Source organism: Urtica dioica, chromosome 8 (genome assembly GCF_054948205.1).
Source record: "Urtica dioica subsp. dioica isolate 48M chromosome 8, U.dioica_male_clone48M_v1_H2, whole genome shotgun sequence".
Lineage (NCBI taxonomy): Eukaryota > Viridiplantae > Streptophyta > Magnoliopsida > Rosales > Urticaceae > Urtica > Urtica dioica.
Window position 1 is genome coordinate 36,813,645 of NC_142763.1, and position 25,764 is coordinate 36,839,408.

At 34.1% G+C, this 25,764-nt stretch overlaps 2 protein-coding genes across 2 annotated transcripts; one reads left to right on the forward strand and one right to left on the reverse strand.

Annotated features, from left to right (window-relative positions):
* The first annotated feature begins 8,421 nt into the window (after window positions 1-8,421).
* Window positions 8,422-10,845, forward strand: LOC149389610 (high-affinity nickel-transport family protein). The gene is made up of 2 exons (XM_089624121.1): window positions 8,422-8,881; window positions 9,686-10,845. Exons 1-2 carry the CDS (start codon window positions 8,552-8,554, stop codon window positions 10,523-10,525), a joined length of 1,170 nt encoding a protein of 389 aa, XP_089480247.1. The 5' UTR covers window positions 8,422-8,551; the 3' UTR covers window positions 10,526-10,845.
* Window positions 10,846-22,354: 11,509 nt separating this feature from the next.
* Window positions 22,355-23,635, reverse strand: LOC149389611 (putative BOI-related E3 ubiquitin-protein ligase 3). The gene is made up of 2 exons (XM_089621720.1): window positions 23,242-23,635; window positions 22,355-23,132 (listed from the first exon to the last, which is right to left on the reverse strand). Exons 1-2 carry the CDS (start codon window positions 23,557-23,559, stop codon window positions 22,620-22,622), a joined length of 831 nt encoding a protein of 276 aa, XP_089477846.1. The 5' UTR covers window positions 23,560-23,635; the 3' UTR covers window positions 22,355-22,619.
* Window positions 23,636-25,764: the final 2,129 nt, after the last annotated feature.

The following is a 25,764-nucleotide window of genomic DNA, read 5'->3' on the forward strand; positions in this document are numbered from 1 at the left end:
CACCTTAGTATTCTCATTTGAGAAAGTCAGAGTTCGGACTCACTATGTGATTCCGAACAGGGCCTATTGGTGAAGTACTAAGTTGTGAGAATGTCATGAGTAACTTTGTGAAGTTCTCATAGATATGGAATTCATGTACAAGATTGCTGAAATGCAATGTATGTCACCTCATGCTTTGTTCCTTGGAGTGTGAATAAATGAACTGGCCAGTGTCTAAATTGAGTCCTGACTCTTTTGGATGAAACAATGTGACTTGTTAGCTCCTCGTCAATACATTGTTTCTAATTTATTCACAAGTGACAAAGGAGTTGAGGAAATAACAGCTAGAAGGGTAAAATGGTAATTTAGTAAATCCCGACTAGCTGATGACATTCATGAAGGGTAAACATAGATAATATTCAGTGGATCCGCTCATCATAATTAGGTTTAATTCTTGAGTAGAAAATAAATTCATTTGAACCGAGAGATTTTCAGTGTCAACTCTTTAGTGGAGTCAGTTGACATTAAGCTAAACTTGGAAAAGGTTTGTGAACTTTTGAGTCCAAGTGTTTAGCTCAAGCTTTGTTCATTTGGGTCCATGAGGTCACTGTCACGAATCACATCGATTATGAATAGTTAAACTGGAAGCTAAGTCAAAACAAGAACGAAAATTGTCAAAAGGGTATTTTTGTCTTTTGAGACATAGGATGAAATGAATGTCAATAAATTTTTTTTGACATGGTCATTTGATGACAAGTAACACTCGGCCATAATAAGATTAATTGGGCCTTGTGGATTAATTTCATTTCATAAGAATTTTATTGAAAATTCTTAATGGGCCTTTTTCATGTTGTTATGAACAAATGGAAAAGCTTCTAGAAGCCTTTTTCTAGATGGTATAGGCGCCCAACATACCCAAATAAATAGAGAATATTGTGTGCATGAATGTATGAAGATACTTGCCAAAAGAAAAAGAAGAAACAAATTTCCCCTAAGGGGAAACCAAGGTGGACGCCCAAATGAGTCAAGAGAGAAGCAAATAAAAGAGGAAACAAATCCAAGGACTTGCTTGGCAAGTCTTGACTCTTTGAAGGAAAAGGGAAATTGGCTCATGAATATGTGATATTCTATAGAAGAGGAAACTACCTTATTGAAGGTGAGACCTCTCCTATAAATAGGAGCCTCATTCCACACTTTTCATTCATCCAAGTTTAAGAGATTTGAGAGACTCTCTCTCTAGAACTTTGGCCGCCCCTTCCTCTCTCTCTCTAGTTTATTTTCGATTTTTTGTTTTGGCACCTAGGTCCTCATTCGACCTAGTGTTTAGCTCTGCGACTTCAAGACTCGTTCTTAAGTCGTAGTGTTTAAAAGTGCCCACTCACTAATTTCTTTTCTCTCGAGTGATTTAGTGATAGAAACTTTCGTGGTTGCTCGAGGTGCCGATGAAAGAAAGAGGGACGTGCTGCGAGGGGAGACGAGCGTTGCAACTTTCTAAGAGCTTCTCAAAGATCAAGCTTCAAGAAAGGTTAGTAATCTTCTTAGCTCATAATAGTTTTTAATTACGTGTACTTGCTCTTTTGTCTAGGTTAGTAAAAACTGGTTTTACTTGCAAAAGAAATTTTTTAAAATTCCGCCGCTTACCGAAGCGTTAATTATTTTCTTAAACCCTAGATCGATTCCAACAATAAGCGTCTTCGGAATCCGGAAGCAACTAGCCAAGTAGCTAGGGATGGCTTGAAGCACGGCCTTGAAATGAAGACCACGCCAAGCCTTAATTTTATCCCACACTTTCAATATTTGTAAGCATCAATTTTTTCAATATTAATTATATATTTGTAATTAAACACTTTTAAGTCTGTCTATTTTTTTTAAATAATAATGTGGAATCAACTATTTAAATATTTTTAAAAAAATAACTGAACCAGATCTAGATCCAGATCTAAGTCTTCCTTTCTTCCTCCGGGGCTGTTGCTACTGGAAGTGGATCTCAGCCACTCGCCGTCCAGCATGCGGCTCCGGGGGAGGATAGACATGGAGTTCGACGAACGTGTGACGTGGTCTTTACGACCGGAAAACCCGAGAAGACGGTTTAGCGAGGTGTCTCCGGCGACTAGGGTCCTGCGGACTGTGGCGGTGGTGCGGCGTCCAACGTCGGCGACGACGGTGTTGCGGCTTGCAGTATCGACGACGGTGTTGCGGCGTGCAGTGATTGTGCGCGGCGTGTAACTTCTTCGGTGGTGGCGTGGCGGGGTCCTCTATAGGTGGTGCGAAGGCGTATGTTTCTGTCGTCGGTGGTACGGAGTGAGTCGTCAGAGCCGGTGGTGCTTTGCAGGGTTCCGTCTTCGGAGGTGCAGAGCAGGTCTTCGGTTCCGTTCCCGGAGGGGTCACTGCCTAAAGTGTCTCCACCGTCAATGATCCAGCGTCGGTCTTTGTTAAAGATGGCGGGGGCTCGGCGATGATCACCGAAAATGACAGTGTGGGGGCTTTCTCGCTTGTTCGATTGTCTCTCGCTTTCCGCGAGCAAACACGTGATACCAAAGTTGATTTCCAATTGTATTTCTGTTTTTTTAAGTTTACTGTTTTTTTAAGATTTTGTTTGGTTTTGGTAATATGTATGTTTTGTTTTATTGGAGGCGGAATAGCCGTCCTTCACCATCCCAGTGTGGATCTCCTGTTAGATTCGTGTCTATGCAGGTTGAATAGTCATCTTCTTCATGGTCATCGGACCGTGGTTGTTTGGATCTTTCTATCAACCATTGTGGGTTTATCGAAAGAGTCAAATGTGTGCTCGATTTTGAATGTGCTCTTTATTCTTCCTTTTGTCGGAAGTATGCACAATATGAGCGAACATCAGTACTTAGTGTTAGATTCATTCCGATCTAAGTCTGTGTCGTGTCTAAGATGTTATTCGTCTATATCGATGAGTATTCTACCCGTTTTTTAATGAAAGCTTTGTGCAATTCTCAAAAAAAAAAAAAAAAACTATTTAAATATTTATATTGGTGTCCAAATCTCAAATTTTAAGGCAAAAAAATGTTAGCGATTTTTTTTCTCCCTTTTATTTAAAAATTTTGGGTCGGCCACCGTTGAAATCAAAGACTTCAATATGAATTATGGATAAATATTATAAACGGAAACATAGTTTAAAATAGATTGTGTTTGTGCGAGTGTAGTGGAAATCGTGGCTAGATAAAATTAGAAAAATATTTTCAGTTTTTCTTTTAAGGAAACAAATACAAATGACACAGAAACTCGAGGGGACGAGAAGAAACAAGAATCCAATTCACTAGTTATGATCAGTCTTTATGTCACGTGTGTGGCTCGTGATTTGGTAGCGAGCGTGGCAGGCACGTGGTGGCTCGTTTAGTGTCTGTGCTGGGGTGAGGTGAAAGTGTGGGTGTGTTTGTGGCTTATCATTAACGTACACCTCAAACTCAATGCAACTCAAGTCACAACGTACCTACTTCCAAAATCCCCTAATTTATTCTCCTTCTTAATTGCATATTTATCGAATATACCCAACTTCTTTTTTTTTTATCCCGGCAAATTCACACCGAATCAGATAAGACTAATAAAAACAAAATGCCGTTTGTTATTATTTTAATTATGCATGTGTGATACAGATCATTGGATACTAATCAAACTAGTAAACTATCTGACAAAGAAAGGTTAGTTTAGTTTCTTGGTAACTACTCTCGGAGAAAATAGGTTATAAGATTATGAGAAAATAATCTTATAATTGGTTAAAAGGAAGAGTAATAAAAACAAATGTCATTCGTTATTTTGCATGAATCAGTGATACTTGGATTCTCAAACTGGTAAACTATATGAAAAGTTTATATGAATTGAGCTATAACATAGATAATAAAAAACAATGTTTTTTCTCTCTCTTCCTAAATTATTTACAAGTTATGCAAAGAGTCGACAACAAGTGAAACATTATGATTGAAGAAAAATGATCTTTTTATTCTTTCAAATTTATTATTTTCACAAGTTTTTCTTTTTTCTCGAGCCATCAATCGCCCACATGTCTAAAAAGCCTCTTATGGAGTTTAGGGCGACTTTGAGGTAGATGTCATCTTTCATTTGTCAATTAGTGTAACAAATGGTTTATTAAACAGGCTTCCGATGAGTGCCAAGGTTTCAAGTTTTACCAAACAACAATTTTATTAATAATAAAAAAATAGAAATTATCTATATATTTTACGTTATGAATTAAAAATATATATATATATATATATGTATTTTCATAGTTTTATTATATTTCAAACATCAATGCTATTAACCGAAAAAAGATTGGCCTAGCGATAAATGCATTTTTTGAGACCTTAGCAGTACCTTATTTGATTTTCGATAGACACGTTATAAGTCTCCGACCGATAAAGATTTTGCCTCGTGGATTTTAGGCAGACTTGATCCGGACACCATTGTTATACAAAAATAATTATGCTCTTAATAATAAAAATCTAATGTAAAATCAAATTTTTATTTATTAATAAATTGTAAAAATGCATTATTCAAATTGAAATTGGTTTCTTTTCTTCACATCCTTTCACTCGTGGCTTTAAAATTGGGCATTAGTTATTGAGCTTTTAAGTGGACGAAGTCCACTACCAACAATCATACAAATACGTATTTTAATTCACGAGCCTTAGGAACATACTTTACATACAAGTTTATATTATTGATTAGAATTTTGGTTCCATTTTACAAAATTTTCATTTGCTCATAAAAATATGGTTTTATATATCTACATAGCTTTTTTTTTTTTTGAAACGTTGAAATGTTGATCTAATAATTTCTACGTATGAACTTCAATATTTTTTTACGAGTTTTAATAATAATTTTTTTATAATATAAATAAAGAAACTCATACGATTTTGAAATTTTGTAATTTTTTTATTGACTTCTCACTAGAATTTTAGATTTTTATTGAAATTATCGAAAATTTGTATTTTTTTTTTCTTTTAGTGGGCGAAATCCACGAACAAAAAAAAAAAAAAAAATTCAGCGACATTCCGATGAGAAAAACCTCCACATTTTAAACCCTATTTGCGACTCATACCAAATTTTAAAAACTGCAACTTGCAACTCTATAGCCTTAATTTGACATGGATGCATAACTACTCGTAGAGGATCATACGCAATGAAATGATAAATATCGAATATTTATAAAAAGCAATATAGAAAGTAACGTGGAGGCTACTAATTTCATTATTTTGGCAAATGTTCGTGGCTATAATAAGGCCACAAGTTGGTTCAACATCAGACAATCGCCGACTGAGTCATTGTTTGACTAGCACACCATCCATGTTACACAACCCATTTTATAATATTTCCCATGAGTCGCAAATTAAGACAACGAAAGTTTTATTTTACTAATTTATCTCATTTTAGTATATACCCGAATCATTTGATTGCTCGAGCCTTTGAGGGCATTAAAAACACTTTAACATATATAAAAAAAAAAATTAAAAAAACATTTAACAAAATAGTTGTAACGACGACATATAATGTATAATTAATATTAAAATATTGTAATTTTAATTTGATTAAAGTTTCGAATTTTTTTGTTAACATAATCATTGCCTCTTATTAATTTACAAATACCATTTACCGTTTGTTTTTTTTTTTTTTTAGAAATAAAAAAAAAATGAAAACCCTGATAATTAGAATCCCCTAATTTAGAATTCATTCTCATTTTTGAAAAAATCTTATCCTTAACATTTTTTTTTTCTTTTCTTGAATATAACTGAGGAAACAAAAATAGAAACAATTGGGAAGAAAAAATTGATTACAAAGTATACACAATTATTAACCATAAAATAATAACTATCACGATTAACTGAAATGTATACTATTCTGGAAGTAAAATTCGAAAATCATAGAAACTCAACAAACAAAACGTTAATTAACGATAATTTACTATAATAAAATATACATGATTCGGAAGTAAACAATACGTGAACAATAGAAAACCATAAGCTATTAAGTATTAACAATAATTTATTGCGGCGAAGTATACACGAATAAGAAGTAAAAACTTGAAAATCCTAGTAAATCAGAAACTATTGATGTTAATTAATAATAATTAAATATGATATGTTCAACCATGTATCGCACTTAAGAGAATTTCAAAATATCGCGATATATCGGTGATATATTATTTTTTGAAGTGTCTTGGTAAAATATCAGCTATAATCGCTATCGTTTTATAAATATCGTTAAAATATCGATGATATATCGATATCCTTTAGTAGTTAAAAAATTCAAAGTATCGTCCGAGTTTGAAAAATAGACAATTCATTATTTGTTTTTTTATTTTATTTTTTCTTTATTTTATTTATTATTTCTTATTCTTTATATCTTTTACTTATTGATTTTACTTAATATTATAATTATTTCTTTATTTATATTTTATAATACATATAAATATATATATATATGACAATACATGTATATATTTATATGTATATATATATATTCAAAAGCTTGATTTTTTTACTTTACATATATATATATATATATATATTTAAATTATATTTTGTTATAGGATTTTTGTCGAATATTGATCGGTAGTCGATATATCATCAGTACCATCGGTGATCGGTATTAAAAATTTTATTAGATATCCTTCGATATATTCGTCGGTAGTTGATATATCAGTAAAATCAGAACATCAGTATCGATACCGATATCGGTATTTTAATCTTTGCTTAAGACCAACAACTTTTTAATAACAATAGAAAATCATAATAATCGAAATATCATAGAAATCCAATAATTTTTTAAGTAGCAACACTTAAAAAGCACTAAAACAATAACCGAAGACAAAAATTCAATCTATAGAAATCTAACGTGTCAAATCTCATCAATACCCTTCCTTTCTTTACAACTACTCTTCTCCGATTATGTTTTTTTTTACCGTTTTGGTTTTTGTTGTGGAGATCCATAATGAGAGAGAGAGAGAGAGAGAGAGAGAGAGAGAGAGAGAGAGAGAGAGAGAGAGAGAGAGAGATGTTAATAGCTACTTCTTGAAAATCAGTGATCAAACAATTAAGGATCCAACAATTAATTTTCACTAACAAAAGAATATAAATTTAAATTCTTTTTAAACCGACTATAAAATTAGGAAAGAGCAAAAAAGATACTTTCATATGTTAAAAATAGCTCATATCCGTTTGGATATTTTTCTAAATTTTATGAAATTTTAACTAGATAAAATTTTCATGTTTGAAGCCATTTAATTAGTTATAATTTTTAAATTAATATTCCTTAGTGTGCACACTGCACTATTAATATAAATTTTATTGAAATATCGAGTTTAGTCTTTGGTTTTCAAAAATGTCGAGTTTGTACCATATCTGTTAAATTAAAATAACGAAATTATATTGTATAATAAATAACAGTGCCAAAACTATACCTTTTGTTTTTAGATTTTAGTAACTCTTTCCATTAGAAATTGTAACTAAGTAGAGCATCTCCAAAGGGAGGTGCCATAAATTGATTTTGTTGATGAGCACCAAAAATATCAAAATTTTAGTTACTCACACTATTGTGGACAATTAGACTTGGAACTCACCAATATATTGGACATTGATGCCATGTAGGAACACCTATGTTTACTCTTTTTTTTTTTTTTTAATAAAATAAATTTATGGAACAATGAATATACCACAAATCCCGTATATAAACTAAAAAAAAATAGTAGAGCGAGACATACTTTGAGTAACTATTGGTTTTACTCATATCGGGTTTTTTTTTTACAAGTCGTTAGTAAATTATGTGGACGAAGAAAAATATAAAATAAAGTTTTCAATAATGTGTTATAAAAGCTGTTCATTTGTAATATACCATGATTAATAATATATTTTTATTAAATATCATTTTTTTTAAAATAAAAATCTATTATTAATCACAAACATTCTTGATTAATTACAGACTCTATCGAAGGAGGAAAATCCTTCAACCAAATGAGTTTATCATCTATGGAAAGAGCGTAAGTTGCTAACTCATGGACTGCCATGTTGACTTCCCTATAGATGTGAGACAACTTTACTCCTGAAAAGTTAGACAATAAACTAGATACATCAGACAAAATTGAATCAAACTCATTCATGAAAAAAGATTTCATCTCCAAAGCTTACATCACCGTCTTAGAATCTGACTCCACAAAGTGGATAAGCAAAAACACGTCCAAAGTCCAAGATAAAATACTAATATGTAATATTTTTATAAAATACTTCAATGTTACTCTAAAATTTGTCCACTATAATAATACATCTTATTTGTTGGTGCCATATGACTATACGAGCACTATGAAGTATATATAGGATTTATAATTAGTCTCTATAGCCAAATAGGCAATCTTGTAAATTATCTTTTCAGTTGCCACATTGGTATTATTGGTTTACCAAACATATAATTAAAAAATAGAAAGAAAAGAAATAGAACTGATTCAATTTTCTGTTTACCTTCTGACCCAAACTTTATCTTCACCAATTTTCTCTCTCTACAAAATCTTTACCACTTCTTCTTCCTTCTTTGTTACAGAGAGAGGGAGAAAGAAGCCATGGAAAGGCTTCTCTCCTCTTCGTCGTCGTCACCAACGACGCCTCTTAGGTTCCAACCCAACCCATCGCCTCTCCGTCACCGACTCGCTCGCCTGGACTCGCGAAGACTCGGTCCCTTAATCTCGCCGCGCCGGGTCAACTCGCTCTCCTGCAAATCCCAAGGTTCCTCGTCACAACAACCTTTTCGGATTTCTAATTCTTCTTCTTCGTCGTCGTCTTCGTCTTTGTCGGCTTTTCGCTCTTCGGAGGCTTCTTCCGATGGAATCAGATCAGTTTCGGAACCAGAGACTCCCGAGAGGGCCTCGATTGCGGGTTCTGAGAAGAGAAAGGTAATATTATCGTTCCGATTTGTTTTACAATCGCTTATGACGCAATGTTTGTTCGCGGACCAACGGCAGAGAGGGAAATGATAAGTTTTTGACAATTGACACTGTTTATTGTCTCAATTGAGCGCAATTATGGATTACCCAAGAAATTTAGAGATAGAGCTAGAATTCGTAGCCATTTAATTCCTTTTAACAAAAAAAAATATGCTTGTTAATTTGGAATTTTAGTGCTAAATTAGGAGAAGGATAAGTAGAAATTTAGGTCATTGATTCGTTTTTCTGAAATTCTCGATGTTTAGTTACAGGAAAGAGACATAAAGGGCATAATTAGGACACAGTTAGTGATATCTATTTGGTCTTTTAAAATTGTTGACGGATATTGTTGTATATACATATAGCTGTAAATCGTGCATAAACCTGAGCAAGTGAAGTGATTAACCAACTGTTAATGTTTGATATGAAATCAATCACAGAAGATTTCAAGTACTAGGGTAATGAAGCAAGACGCCATTGTTTTTCTCCAGGTAGTGGCTCCTAGTCAGGCCATTCTTAGTATCTGACAATGGGTTTTCCATTGTAGATAGTCATTTTCCAATCTGTACTTTTTCCTGGTTTCTCCTGTGAATTTTAGGTTTTTCATATCATACAATTTCACATGTATAAGCAAGTAGACGATAAACCCTAGGATGTTAGGGAGTTGAGAAATTACTCCGTATTTTACCAATGTGTGAAACCCTGGGAATCTTAAGAGAACTGAGATTTTTTTTTTTTTTTTTTTCGAAACTAAATCGCCCAAACTATTTTCAGGCGTTCACTGCGGGTACGTACATTATGCTCTCCGCTCTAGCCATGATCATGATCCAACCCATGTTCGCCCCGGCGGCCCTAGCGACCTTCCAAACCGCCACCAAAACCAGCGCTCCGGCGGCGGCGGCGGCGGTCGGAGGAAGTCTGGTCCGGACAGAGCTTCTGAGCAGCGCGTGGACGGGGTTCTTCGCCGGGTGCCTCCACACCCTATCGGGGCCGGACCACCTGGCGGCCCTCGCACCCCTCTCGATCGGACGGACCAGATTGGAATCCGCGGCCGTGGGAGCCCTCTGGGGATGCGGTCACGACGCGGGCCAACTCCTGTTCGGCCTCATCTTCCTCCTCCTCAAGGACCGGCTCCACATCGAGATCATCCGGACTTGGGGCACGAGGGTCGTCGGATTCACTCTCCTCGTCATCGGAGCCATGGGGATCAGGGAAGCCTCCGAGGTCCCGGCCGTTGCCCTAGAGAGCGGCCTCTACGACCCTCTCGAGGGACCCGCGATCGCCCAGACACAGACGAAGAAGAAGAAGAAGATCGGGTTCGCCACTTTCGCCACCGGGATCGTCCACGGCCTCCAACCCGATGCTCTCATGATGGTCCTACCGGCTCTAGCCCTGCCTTCCCGCGTAGCCGGGGCTGCGTTTCTGATCATGTTCTTGGTCGGGACGGTGGTCGCGATGGGGAGCTACACCGTGTTTATAGGCTCCTGCAGCGAGGCTCTCAAGGAGAGGATACCGAGAATCACTGAGAAGCTCACCTGGGCTTCTTCCATCTTCGCGATCGGGCTTGGGTTCGCGATCATCGTCAGTCAGTTCTTCGGCTACAGCTTGTATTGATTTTGTTTTCACGTTCTGCCTTTCTACTCGGCTTTCTTTGCTGTGAGGGTAATCTCGTTTTGGCTTTTTAATTAAAAGCTTTAAAGAGGCTCTTGTATAAATACAGAAAAAAATGGCTTCTTCTGTATTTGTAATTCTTTTATATTTATGTTTAGAGATCGGTTTGGTTTATCATCGCATTTGCAGTACGTCATTTATTTTTAACTGTAATATTGTTACGAATCCGTGCAATTTAAGTAACTTTTTCGCCACTTCGGATCTGTTTATTTATTATCACAGCTAAGTGAAAGAATATGATTTTGAGTTTAACATGGTCAGTACTACTGTGTGATTGAGGTGTGAGTAATACAAAATTCAGATTCTGATCTGGTCTCGCTTAATTTTCTGAAGTAATAGACTTGATTTTATTACTCTATAGTTATTATTTGTTTCTACTAATTTCACTTGAGCCTAATCAAACCACTTTATACTTTGGCATCATTTCAACGCCTTTACTCTGATGTATATGATAATCATAAATTAGACTATCTTTTCTTTTGACAAAAAAAGTTGTGTTTAATGATTTTGTAATACAATTTGGCGGTCCTACACAAATACGGTTAGACTTTGTAATAGCATTTATGCTTGCTCTATTGCTTGGTATTTGGATTTTGTGCTATAAGTTTTTCTTTCTAATGTTTTGTTATCGAGAACAGTTTTTTAAGTCTTTGTTTATGTACTAGTTTTATAAACGCCTGAGGCGCAAGTTAGCAAAATTTTTTTATTTTTTTTTAAATAAAAAAAAAAATAAAATAGAGTAAGTTAAAGACTTTTAATTGTATTAAATTAAATCTAGCAAAATCGTTGTGAAAGATGTTTAAAAAATAACAAAAGGTAGAAAAAAAAAATTCTTTTATGATTCAAAGGTTTTCAAAATACTGAATGTTTTTCTATCTGTCAGGTTTCGTAGAAGTATTATGGGAAAAAGAAATTTTAGGTAAATAAAAGTCGAAGTTAAATTCTGATAAAAGAAATCAAAGTTTTTTCAATTATATATATAATAATAATAATAACATATACTCATAATAATGTATGTTATTGGTATAGTATGTTATTGCAGTAGTATAATATAGTATTAGTAATCATGATTATAATATACATAAAAAAATTATACAAAACATATTGATGAAAGAGGGAGAAAAAAGGAAATAATATAAATAAAAAGATATACAAAATATATTGATGAGAGAGGGAAAAAAAATTAAAGGTCGGGAAAAAAAATAAAGGATAATGTATGTTATGGATATATATATAATATAGTATTAGTAATTATGATTATAACATACATAAAAAAATTAATATTTGGAAGGGAAAAAAATCAAAATTGGAAGGAAAAAAAGAAAAATTCAAAACCAAAACAATAATTGGAAGGCGAAAAAAAAAAAAAAAAAAAAAAACCCAAAATCGGAAGCAAAAAAAAGGGGAAAAAAAACCAAAATCGGAAGCCAAAAGAAAAAAAAAAAAAAAAAAAAGGGCCGCCACGTGTCGCCTCCTAGAGGTGCCACGTGGCGGCACCAGGATTGAAGTTAAAGAGGGAGTACCTCTTATTAACTATGTTAAGGATTTAACATAATAATTGTGTTTTTAAGTACCGCCGGCCCAGAAAAAGAAGAAAGAAAATATACAAATATATTTTTGGAAACTATTAGCGGCAGTACTCACTACTCACAGGTCCCTCGATATTATGCACGTCTCGGAAAAAGGAGAAATTACATATGAGAGACAAATGACATATTTTCGTTTGTTTCTCTTTGGAGTTGGGCCCAATCTGGCCAACGATTATCTTAGCCCATACTAAGTAATAATAGAGAAATTGACGCATCTATTGCCATTTGATTATCAATTTTTCATTTTTCACCAAAACCATAATTTGGACAATTTTATTAATAAATGGAGGAGAGATAATATTTTGTATAAATTGTTACTCTTTTTTTTATCTTTACTTTTTTTTTTTCTCTCTCGCATATGTCAAGAAATCTGGTTTTTTTTTTTATTATTAATAATAATTATTATTTTTTTACTAGAAATATGTGTTTGTTTGACAATTTATTCACATATATATGTCAACAAATAACAACACTGAAAAGTTTGTTGATGTAGATATCAACAAATGACATGATTTGTTGACATACACGTCAACAAATGATATGATTTGTTGATATATACTAGGGGTGACAAATTCGTGTAAGTGTCGTAATCGTGTTTATGTAAAAAAAAAAGTGTTAAAACCAAATCCGACCATTTATTAATCGTGTCTGAAATATAGTTCCAAATTCGACCATTTATTTTATAACAGATCTATATTCGTTTAATCGTGTTAAATGGTTTATTTAGTCGTGCTTTAATTATTTTTAGAAATTTAGACTTGATTAATGGTAAGTATATTCAAAGATGATTAACATATTAATAACAAAATATGTCCAAATTAATAATAAGTATATTTCATGATGAATTAAATTATATAGCGTAATATTCATATGATCCAAGATAATCAAAGAGTTTATCATTAAAAACATTAGCTTGTAAAACGGACCCTTCAACAGTGTGGTTTTAGTTGACGATACCATCTTCTGCAAATGAAAAGAAAACATTAAGGTAATCATCTAAACACTAGATTAAAACCAATACTCCACATGAGATTAGCATAAGTTACGGGTGTCTAAATCCTATGGCCTCGCTCCACATCAGTGATCTGCTCAGTCGCTGGAACGTGTTTAACACGAATTAAGCCAACTGCAACCTTGTCGTGAACAAAATACAAATTTATTTAGACATTCGTGCGAGCATGAAGAACAGGATTCGCCGAGAGCATAACCGTGCTGGTGTTGTCACACCACACATCACGCGGACGAGTTTGAGCAATACCAAGTTCAGAAAGCACAACACGAACCCAAGAAATTTTAAAAATCACTGAGGCAATGTTGCGAAACTCTGCCTCAGTTGACCACGAAACTAGACTTAAACCCACTAACGCATAGTAGCCAGCCATGGAGCGACGATCGTCATGATCAAATTCCCAATACGCATCACTAAACCCAGTGATATTCAAGTGTGATGTAGAGCAAATACGAATGCCCATGGTAACTGTACCCGCGAGATAATGGAGGATACACTTAACTTCCTTCCAATGAGCTTCACGAGGATCGTGCATAAATTGACAAATCTTGTTCACGGCAATGGCGATGTTAGGCATGGTAATGGTAACATGTTGTAAAGCACCCACAATACTCCGATATTGTCTAGGATCTGGACCGGAGAAAACTCAAACTTTGACAGGCGATGAGCAATTATCATTGAGTATTCATAGGTTTTGCTTCACTCATGTCTACACGAACAAGAAGATCATGAACATACTAAGTTTGTGAAAGCACCATGCCCTAAGACGTGGTGTAGACCTCAATCCCAAGAAAATATCAAAGCAATCCCAGATCGCTGGAAGAGTCTCAATCGCCGGAGGCGAGAGCCAGTGATGAGAATATCGTCGACATAAACCAAAACAAACAGAGAAATCCCATGGCCATGCTTGATAAACAGCGAAGAATCATCACGCGACACAAGAAACCCAAGCTGACATGAAGCTTCTCATACCGGGTATGTAAAGGCGACCGGAATGAGATAAACATTTAAAGCCACGATGATTCAAGATGTAGCCTATAAAGGTACACTGGACTGATCTATAATCAAGCTTGCGGCAATTGAAGGACGGATATTCGAATAACACGCATAACCAAAAACACACAAAAGACTATAGTCAGGTTGACATGATTCACAACTTCGATAGGCGAAGAATTTTGTAAGACTAGAGTTGGAAGCCAGTTATGAAGATACACAACTGTGCTAAACGCCACTCAAAACCAAGACTTGATTTCGCTAAGAGAGTGATACCATTCTCAACCATATGACGCTGCTTACGTTTAGCAATGCCATTTTGCCGATGAGAATGAGGACACGAGACACGATGAGTAATTCCATGAGATACAAGAAAATTCGTAAAAGCTGTGTACACCCCACCATCAGACTAGATAACTTTAATTTTGTGAGATGTTGGAAGTTCAACCTGTCTTTTAAAAATTTAAATACATATAATGCTTCAAATTTATGTTTAAGTATGTAAATCCAAGTGAAATGAGAAAAGGCATCGATGAACGAGATATTATAACTATAGCCATTTGTGGATATTGTGTGAGAATGCCCTCAAAGATCGGTATGAATTAACTGAAGAGAAGTAGTATACACAGATTGAGAATAAGGAAACAAAAACTTATGAATTTTTCCATAGCAACAAGATTCACAAAAGAAATCGTCATCCTTATTACAAACAGACGCATTACGATTCTTTTACACAGTTTTGACAATGTGAGAAGAAGAATGACTTAAACGGACACGCCATACCGGAAAATCAGTAGAATTTGACTTTTTTTAGACAATAAGAACACAAGGAGCAACATATCTGTTGGGAGGTGATGAACGAGACGGCTGTACTATGGACATCTGAGAAGAATAGAAAGTGTAAAGTCCGCCTCTAAGCTTGTCTTCCATACAAGTAGAACAAGTTTTATGATCCTTAACAAAACAAAAATAAGAGCGAAACTAAAAAAGAACACCTTTGTCACGAAAAAATTGAGAGCTACTTAACAAATTTTTCGTAATTTTTGGTAAATGAAGAAGATTAGAGAGTCACATTTTCTAAAACGCGAGATGACTTGAAATTGTAGAGTGATCAGTGTGTTGAATGAAAAGACCCTTACCACTGCCAATGTGCACCTGATCAGGTCCATGATACTCACTCTGATAAGACATGTTGTTCAGGTCCGCTGTGACGTGAGAAGAAACTCCAGAGTCCGGATACTAGCTGTGAACTGGTATATATGTCGACAGAGAAGCATACATTGCGTGCGGAGCAAATCCTCTACCATGCTGGAATGTAGTGAATCCTCTGCCTCTAGTGAAACCACCTTGTGCCGAGTACTGAGTCTGAGATCTGTACGAGTCATCGAATCGATAAAAGCAATCAAGCGCTGCATGATTGTCGCGACCACAGACTTGACAGATTGGTTAGAACCACCACCACTCTAATTTCCACGATTGGACCTGCCTCGGCCTCTACTTCCTCTGCCTCCTCTATCGGTTAGTGACAACGAGGTTAGGTTGACATTTGGATTATGATTCTCAATCGTCTCAGGCTTTTTCTAATATGCCTATTGATTTGCTAAATTGACAAATTTTGATACCGAGAACTCAAGTTCTTGCATCCTTGCCTCAATCCGAGCATCTTGAGCTAAAAGAAGAGACTTAAATAAGTCAACCATGAAATATTTGCCGCGTGCAGTCGTAGCCAACACAAACGTGTCGTACTCCATAGAAAGACCATCGCAGATAACATCTACATGGCCTCTGACATTTAAATCTTCCCCGACGAGACTCGCAGATCGACAATGCGAGGTATCTTGAGCAAGTACTCATTCATCGACATAGAGTTTTTCTTCATCACTTGAAGTTGAGTCTTGTATTATGAGATCTTAGCATGCACTTGAGTTACGAAGTAAACCTCCAACGTACTCCAGATCTGAGCGATCACAATTGATCATTCGAGACAGAAATTCACTCATGGAGGAGAGTAACCAAGAGACAATGAGTTGATCATGTTGCTCCTATTCATTGTATCAAGGAGAGAAAAATTGTGTCGGATCCGAGACAACACCAGAAAGAAATCCCGATAGCTTGTAGCCTTTGACTGCCACAAGAACTTGCTTCCTCCACACCAAAAACTTGGTGACATCGAGCTTGACCGAAATTACACTGTTAAATGCGATCGGAATGATTCTTGTTGCAGCTGTAGATTGCGAGCTCTCTTCCATGGCTGTTGACGAGTTGGCTTCACTAGCCATTTCTTAACCTACAACTCTGATACCATATTGAAGATCAAAGAAAAGAAAATAATTTTATTTGTATTTCATATCTGAATCTAGAATACAATGGTGACCATAATTTATTCTTGGTCCAATCAATTACAAGATTACCATGCTGGCAAGGAAATAAACTTTCTTCTATCACACAGTGACACATCACGTACAAAGGCCACATTGGCGTCTCTTCTAATACGTGGCTCCAAGCTAAGGTCTCTTGCATGCCGTGCTTTTATGGAGACCGCGGTGTTGCATCGATGTTCCCATAGCCCGTAAGTCCCGGCGAAAATTAGATCACAAAATAAACAACCGATTCAATCGGATGGATAATCGACAACTAATGATTGAATAAAAATATAGGGACCATGATGAATAAATCGGATATCGACTCCTCATTTGACCATTAGTCCAAAGAGAGATTTAAATATGAATTAATGACAAATAGTTCAGAGATGGAAATACTATTTATCGATACTCACATATACTATTAAGGATATTTGATGAAGTCGTTATTCTAAATCTTTGGGAGCAAGTAATGAAAGTTCTCAACCAATCACATTAGTTTGATAGCATATTCACGTCATTCATTGTTTATCCAGGGCAAAAATTACATTTATTTGACCATCATTCCTTTTTATTTTACCAATCTCGAGTTATCTCATTATTCGTTATTCTTGATTTTTTTTTTTTTTGGAAATTACAATTATTAGATCATTGACAAGTGATCTATACATTAAACGCACGGAGCTACGAAAATTCATGTCCCCTTACAGATGCAAGATTCATCCTCTTTCACCTTAATGCATCAGTATTAGATAATGTAATATTGTCCAATAATATTATATGCGCTTGCACTGCTAATACATCATGTAATCTTGAGTGTTACTTAAAAAAACACGGAGTTAACGAACACCATTAATTCGTATCATGCTTCATTCAGCAAACTAATCATCTTACACTGATCTCGGGTGTCCACCAATTTAAAAACCAATTCCATATGTGTATCTACAAAGAATAAACTACTATTAGTGCCTAAACTTCATGCTTTATTCAAAGAATACCGTTTCAATCAATTTGATTATGAGAACAGAGTGTATTTCTTCTTTTGGAATTCAATTTTCAGTAAAGTTTTTTTTTTTTACAAAAATAATTTTTTTTAAAATCAATCAAAGTTTAAAAATATATTTCTTTCACTTCTTACTTGTTTTTTTTCTTTCTATTGAATGAAATTATTTACATTTAAAAATAACATGTAAATCTTTGTATTTTGAGTATGTGTTTAAATCAATTGAATTGTTTACATTTTGGTGGTTCGTTGCTTTCAAATATTCAAATATGCCACATCTTTATATATATACACACACACATAATGTGTCAAAATGTAAATCATCTCAATAAATATGCACAAGAACGGTTTTTACAAATTGTGAAAATTAGCCGGTATTTTTAGAACGCTCAATCAATACAGGTATCCATATTCTTTTTCCGTAGATACTCTTATAATCTACATAAACAACCCTATAGAGAGAACTTTGTTTTGTGTACTAAATATAAGAAAATTTAAAAGATAAATCTTAGTTGCATCGCTTCAAAGATGTTATCCTTCCACATAAAAATACAAACGTACTAAAAAAAATTAATAGTTGATATTGTGATTAGTGCATAGTATTTAAAAACTTATTTGCAAAGAATCTGAGACCCCAAACACTCATGTCTATCCTTTTGTTTTAATTATCCAATTTATTATTTTATTTTTTCCTCACTTCCCCAGCCAACTACCCCATATTTGAGTTTGACCTCTTGATTTTCAGTTTGTGTGTGTGTGTATATATATATTATTGCTTAAAATGAAAAATGAGCATAATTCATAACCTCGCCAATTTGGTAACGTTAACCTTTCTCACGTTCTTCTTATCATCATATGTCATTGAACTCCACATCTTTGTCTTTTAACAAATTTCGTGTCACATTGCACTTAATGTCAATCATATTCAGCTTTGTTGACGATAATAAAGGCTCATTCGTCTTGACGGCTTTTTCTTTTCTTACACATTTGTTGCGTTGGAAAACAAAAGTTTTAGATGTGAGTCATGATATAAGCATAGCCAATATATATGGTTTATTAGCAATAAAGGATAGATAATTCCTTCCCTATCAACACCAACAAACAGAATAAGCCCCTCTAAAATAAGAGATGGTTATTCCTCGAACAAATTTGTAGTTGAAAGGTTTGATAAAATTTGGAAGAGCACATAAGATTATATTTGCTAAGATTTTTGATGATCTTATACATAAATTATTGTATTGATTGATACATTTGAAATGAGCTCTTTCTTTGGGCAAGAAAAAATTTGGTGTAATTCGTATATGAATTTAGACTTCACAGGGAAGAAGAACTCCGTTGCCACCTAAACCAACTTAACAGTGAATGTATCTTAATAATACTTGTAGAAACTCGCTTAAAAGCCACCGGTGCACAATGACTACTAAGTTCCAAGAATCCATTTCCCACAACTTTGACATCCTTCAATCATGAAGTTGAGATATATTACTAGCTTAATAATCTCGTCAGTGAAATATAGATAAAGGTTTTAAAAAATGAGATCACAGTAATCTTATGGTGACTTTTTAAAAAAATATATATAAAAAAATGTGTCACCGTTTTTTTTTTCTTTTATGGATTCTAGTATATGATTGCTGAAATCTTTGAGGAAATCAACAAATTCTTCATTTAACCCGTCAATTGTAGAGAAATGAATTTTGTTGTAGTTATCTTGTTCTAGTTGAATATTTTGTTGTAATATTTCAAATATTGTTTCCACCGTTTTCTAGTTATATCCTGTGGCGATGGCGAGTTTGGCTAGGCTTTAAGATATCCCTATGCGCTGAAGCGGAAGGAAGAAGAGTTTCGAGGTGTTCGGTATTGAATTGCGAGGGCAGAATATCTGGTGATGTGCAATAAGTGGTATTGTCTGCGACATTTTTTGGAACTTCGTTGAATGTTTGACTCAGCTATACATGTTGTTTTTAGCTGTTGTCGTTTTTTGTTCTTTTTTTTCTCTTTCTTTTAGTACTAAAACGATAGCGTTTGATTTATTTGTTGTAACTTAGGACATCGTCGTTTGGTTCATACCTGGCGTGTAATATTGGCAATATTATGCCTTGATTTGACTCGATCAGTATTTAAACAAATTAAGTCCATTTTGTTCATTAATGCAAATTCAGATTTTCTTTTCCTTTTCTTCTTTGTTTACGTATTCTATGCTTCTCATAATCAAAGACTTTGAAACGCAATATGGAATCAGAGAATCTCTGCTTTTTTCCATATCAATTCTAGGTTTCTTGCTTCTACATTTCTCGATCACACGCTCTAATTTGTATTTTTGGGTACATTCATAAATTGACTTATGGAATTCATACAATATGGAATATCAGGTTTAGTTATGGTTAGGTATAAGAGTTTGCATGTAAAGTGTCTTTCTTGGTGACTCATTGGTGACTTGGAAGTCAAAGAACCAGACCACTAACTCACGTTCCTCTGCAGAAGCTGAGAATCGGTCTTTAGTTACAGTGATGAGTAAGTCGTATGGTTGAAGCAACTGGCGATTAATTTTTCAGATCACGAGTTCTATGCTAGTTTTCATATATTGTGACAATCGGGAAACGCTACACATTGGTCGAATCCAATCATTCATGAAAGGACCAAGCATATTGAAATTGATTGCATTTTGTGTGAGATCATCTTCAATCCAATTTGATTAGCTTCTACCGATTTGAGCGCAATATCAGCTAGCGGATATCTTCACAAAGTTGTTACCTTTCCCACGTTGCATGCATTGCAATCCAACATGAATTTGAAAAAGACATATACATATCAGCTTGAGGGGGAGTTTTTGAGCTATATTGACTGTTTGAATCAGCTATACATGTTTTTTTAAGTCGCTGTCATTTTTTCTTCCTTTATTATGTTTATTTTAGTACAAAAACGATGGCGTTTAGTTTATTTGATGTCATCGTTTGGTTGATACTTAGCGTGTTATCTTGGTAACACTGCCTTGATTCGACTCGATCAGTATTTATACTGATTAAGTCAATTTTGTTCGTTGATGCAATTCATATTTTCTTTCCCTTTCCTTCTTCGTTTCCAAATTCGCTGCTTCTCTGAAATCAAGACCTAGAAATGCAATAACGGCGGAAAAGAAGGCCGATCTTCAAGTGGTGATTGCGGTGAACAAGAAGAGTATTATTGTTTAGGATAAATGACATCAGTGCCCGCTGAACTATTACACGTGTAACGAATTGCTCCTTGACATGTTTTTGTTGACAAACGTTTACCCCGAACTAATGATTGCTTACATTATTAATCCTTCTCTTAATTTTGTTTAAAAACCATAAAATATCCAAACATGTGGTAGCAACAGGATGGCTATACATGTTAAATTATCATAATGCCCTTAAGATATCTTATCCCCAATTTTAAAACCTAAAAACGTATGAGGTGCTCGAAATTAAAACTCAAAACCAATTTTTGTTCTCTTCATTGCGAATTGGATATGGAGATTCATGGACAATGAGTTGAGGATTTGGAAGTAAAAGAAGAAGGAGATTCTAGTCGAGAGAGTCGACGAAGACCGTTGTGCTTTTGTGGACTGGTGGTGGTTGTGCGAATTTTGTGGACCAAAAGGAATCCCAATAGAAGGTTTTATAGCTGTGCAAAGTATAAGGTTTTATGGCCCCAATCACACAGTAGTAGAATACTGTCACGAGAACATAACAATTCATGGGTATAATAATTTACTTACGGATTGACGCGTCCATCGTATGAGAATGACTCGACAAACCCTCTGTGGGATTTTTCTTTCCTTTCGAAGGGAGTTTTAACGAAGGTTTCTTTTTGGTCTTCCATTTCCCTGGGGATTTGAACTTCTTTTATCACAGATTTTTTCAATTTGCAGAACCCTAAGGGGCCGTTTGGTTTAGTTTTCTAAACTCTTTTTCTGTTTTTAAAATTCGGTTTTCTTATTCTAATTTTTAAATTTAAAAAACAGATTTAAAATTACGTTTCAGAATATTGAAAATGTTGTTTGGTTATGTTTTTCATTCAATTGTTTTTAGATTTTAATTTTAAGTTTAAGAATTATAATATAAGTATATAAGGGAAATGAAATAGAAAACAACTTTTTCTTGTTTTCTGTTTTTCAACTAAATTTCAAAGAAAAAAAAAACATAATTCCAAATCTGTTTTCTAAATTAATAACTAAACTTGTTTTTTAGTTGTGTTTTCTAAAATTTATAATTAGAAACAGAAAACAAGATTGGAAAACTAAAACCAAATAGGAGCTAAATGTTTTCCCAAAATCGTCTGAGCCAAACACGAAGGAAATATGAGGAATGAACGAAACTATGTAATTAACTTTCATCAATCCGCCATGTGACTACCACGTGTTCAAAATATTTGATGATTTTTAAACAAAATTAATAGAATGATTAGTAATGTACGCGGTCATTAGTTTTGGGTAAATGTTTGTAATTTTTTTTAGTAAAAAAGCAATTTGTTATAGGTGTAAGAGTTCAAGGGACGGTCATTATCCTATCGTCTAAAATAAGTGAGAAATAATGTGTACGAAGTGTATTAAAATCACTGTTATTTTAGATACGAAGCGTTCAAAAACCGCTAAGCCTGTAATTTTCTCAAGTTTAACAATTGTAAAAAAAAATGTCAACTTTATTTCGCAATAACAATGCTTTTGTAATTAAATTACTGTTCCTAAGTTGTGCTTTTTTCCGAGCAATCTGGCTTTAATTATAGTTTTTGGTCTCACCTTTCAAGTTTTCAACGTAACGGGCCTTCAATAAAGCTTTCCCATAAAAATGCACATTAAGAAAGAGAAAATAAGACAAAACTCCATTAAAAAATTATGATAATAAAAAACGAACCTACTCTGTTTTTTTTTTTTTTTTTTTCCTGCAGAATCTGCGGTATAAACGAAAGTAAATAAACCCTGTTTCAAGGTACATAAATAAAATCAATTCTCAGACCCCCAAAAATAAAGAAATAAATGAACGAAAACCGGGCTAATTATTATTTACAGTGATTAAATTAAATTTCTCAGAAACAGCACTAAACTGTGTATATGTTGTAGAAGAAGCTAAAAAGCTAAGGCTTCAATTGTAGCTTTCTTAGGCTGTCGACAAACGGGGCAAGAATCGAGAAAGCCTTCACAGTCTGTACACGAACAGAAATGCCGGCACGGAAGGAACAAAACGCACGACTCTCTCTTCCCACAGCTACGACAAACACCGCTCTCTTTACGACCTGCCGTTTCGTCGCCTCCGTCGCAACAAGATCCCGCGTCTTCCGCCACGACGTCGTCGTTGTCGTTTCCATCGGGAAAACGACACCTTTCTCTGGTGGCCTCTTCCAGCGCGTTGCTGAGCGACGCCGCCGTGGCCTCGCTTTCCCGCGCGATCCTCTGCCACGCGGCGTTCTCTGATTCGAGCCTCCGAAGCAGAGTCTCGAGCTCCGTCGTTCTCTTCGTCGCCCGGGAAATCTCATCGTCTTTGCTTCTCAACACTCCCGCGAGCTTTGGCTCGATTTTCTTCATCAGCGTCGCGAGTTGTTGCTTTCTCTGCTCTTGAATCATCACTCTCAGTCTCTCGTTCTGTTCCAATGAAAAATTATTACTTAAATATTTAAGAATAATAATAATAATAATAATGATAGATGTGAAAAATGAGTGATGGAAAAAAGAAGAAGAAAAAAAAAATTACCTGGTCTTTGATAAACTGGTCGACATGATCGAACATGGATTGGGATTGGGTTTGGGATTGAGAATATGTCGTTGGAATCACTGTGTTGTCGTTTCTCTGGTTTGGGCTCTGAAAATCTTGAAGAACCATTTGATGTTGTTGTTGTTGGGGATTGAAAGAGAAGTGATTCAACGAGCCAAGAACGCCACAGCCATTACCGATCTCAGCCATGAAATCTTGAGGAATACTATTATTATTGTTATTATTAATAATATTATTGTTGTTGCCACACAACGAAAACCCGAGACTTTGATTGTATAACTGCGCTTGAATAGCCATTGATCTCTCTCCAAGTTTTGACGAGTTTTTTTGGTTGAGTTTAGTGGCAAAGGTGGTGGACTAGAAGTGGGTGTATATATATATTATATATATATAATTATAATGTGATGACGATGTACGATTCGGAATAAGGATTTTTTTAATATATTATTTTTATTGCGGTATATATTTTATTTAATTAAAGTGGTGATGATGATGACGATGAAAAAAATAAAATATCATTTTGAGAGCAAGACCAAAACAAATTAAAGTAACTGTGTGTGATGAGGGAAACTAGAACAAGTCTACTTTCTCTGTCTTTTATGACTTTCTTTTTATAAAAATATTAATTGTTGGTGTTTGATTATTAAATGGTCTAAAAAGTAAAGAGCATTAAAGAGAAATGTATGGGACGCGTTAAGCAGCGACGTACACATGCAGATTTTGTGACTAAACTATCGGGTCAGAGATTTCAGAGGACGTTTGTTTGTTTTGAATTGATTAAAAAATAGAAAATAATTAAATAAAAATTAATTCCAAGTGTATGAGAGAAAAAATCAATTGTTTTGTTTTTAATTGTGGGGTGAAACAGAGAATCACCAGATATTTTGTCAGTTCGGTCATCTGGAAAGTCTGAATTATAGGATATCCTTTTCCTTTCCTTATATTAATTCTCTCTTAAAATAATTTTATAAAAATTTTATTGGCTTTTATGTAATATATATTTCAATATTCGGATGCTTACTATAACATTTTTGTTAAGATATTTTCGGTTCAAAGAATTAAATAGAAATACATTTTTTTTTATATTTATAGAAATAGAGTTGGTAACAAAAAATGGTATATATGCATAGGATATAATTAAGAGTAAAAAAAACGTACTTAGCATCATAAAGATATGACACAGTATCCCTATCTTTTCTCGCAAGAAATTAAAAATATAGAAGAAAAACTTGTATATATATATATAGAAAGTCCTTTTGAGAAAGTAAAAGAAACTTGCCTAAAACTCGTGATTTATCTAATTTTTTTAAAACCCGTGTGTTTGAAAGTCCAACAAAGCCTGCCATGTTTGTTTCTCATTTACCACGTATCTATCTCAACGTATTTGTCATTATTCATTTTCCCTCGTAACTTTCTATACCAAAAAAAATTAACAGAGAAAGTAGTTAAGCCTTTGAAAAATCCCTTATATTACTATTGTAATCTAGAATATAATGATATTTGCTTAATGTACACGGTCCAGTAAAAATCCCTTATATAATTTTTTTTAAACAAAGAATGATTCATCCTTCCCATTAATAAATAAATACATACATATATATATACATACATATATATATACATACATATATACATACATATATACATATATATATATATATTTGTGATTAAGAAGAAGCCTCCTAGGAGTTTCTCAAGTAAGCATGAGAAGGTTCCAAATAATCACGGCTTCAAATTAACATTATTTTGGTGTATATATACCAGAAGCTTAATTTGACTAGACAAAGACATAAATCAAACCTTTTCTAAAAGTGAGTAATAGATTGAATCGTGCTAAAGTAAGCTTGATACTGTAACTTACTCGGACTTAATTATTTATTTTATTATTTTATTGCACAGGACAAATCATCACAATTGTATCCGTTTGTATGCTTTTGTAGGCCATCCGTTTTGGTCTTTGTTTTGTTGCTTGTTTTTTATATCTGTATCACTTTTTTTTTTTTTTTTTTTTTTTTTTTTTTACCTTTTGAATTCAGTAACTCACTTGGTTTTCTTTTGCCTAGGAAAATGTTGTGTATAGATTATATACATATATATATATATATATATATATATATATATATATCTGTCTCTCTGTTCTTTATCATCAATAAACAACAAAAAACATGACTTCTGGCCATTGCACATGCAAATAATAGAGCCATAATATTAGCTAAACCGACACCACCAATTCACAACTAAAATCACGGAATTTTTTTTTAAGGAAAGAAAAACAAATTATTCTCATCTCCAAATGATATCATCATCGACTCGACTTATTGCTATAATAGCCAAACAATTCAACCAGTCCACATACCACAAAATTCCACGCAAACAAAAAAAAAAGGTATCATTTCCCTATGTCATTGAAAACGGGTCATATTCCCATTTATATAAAATCCAATTTCTTTACTATGTTTAGCGGGTTTGTACTTTTAGTAAAAGATAAAAAGAAAGGTTAAT

What these genes read in the sequence shown, in the direction of transcription:
- LOC149389611 (XM_089621720.1), bottom strand. Translation starts at nt 23,559, where the DNA reads ATGGCTATTCAAGCGCAGTTATACAATCAAAGTCTCGGGTTTTCGTTG. An exon ending in ACCAGTTTATCAAAGACCAG is followed by an intron (nt 23,133 to 23,241) that starts GTAATTTTTTTT and finishes TCATTGGAACAG; the next exon opens with AACGAGAGACTGAGAGTGAT.
- LOC149389610 (XM_089624121.1), top strand. Translation starts at nt 8,552, where the DNA reads ATGGAAAGGCTTCTCTCCTCTTCGTCGTCGTCACCAACGACGCCTCTT. An exon ending in CGGGTTCTGAGAAGAGAAAG is followed by an intron (nt 8,882 to 9,685) that starts GTAATATTATCG and finishes AACTATTTTCAG; the next exon opens with GCGTTCACTGCGGGTACGTA.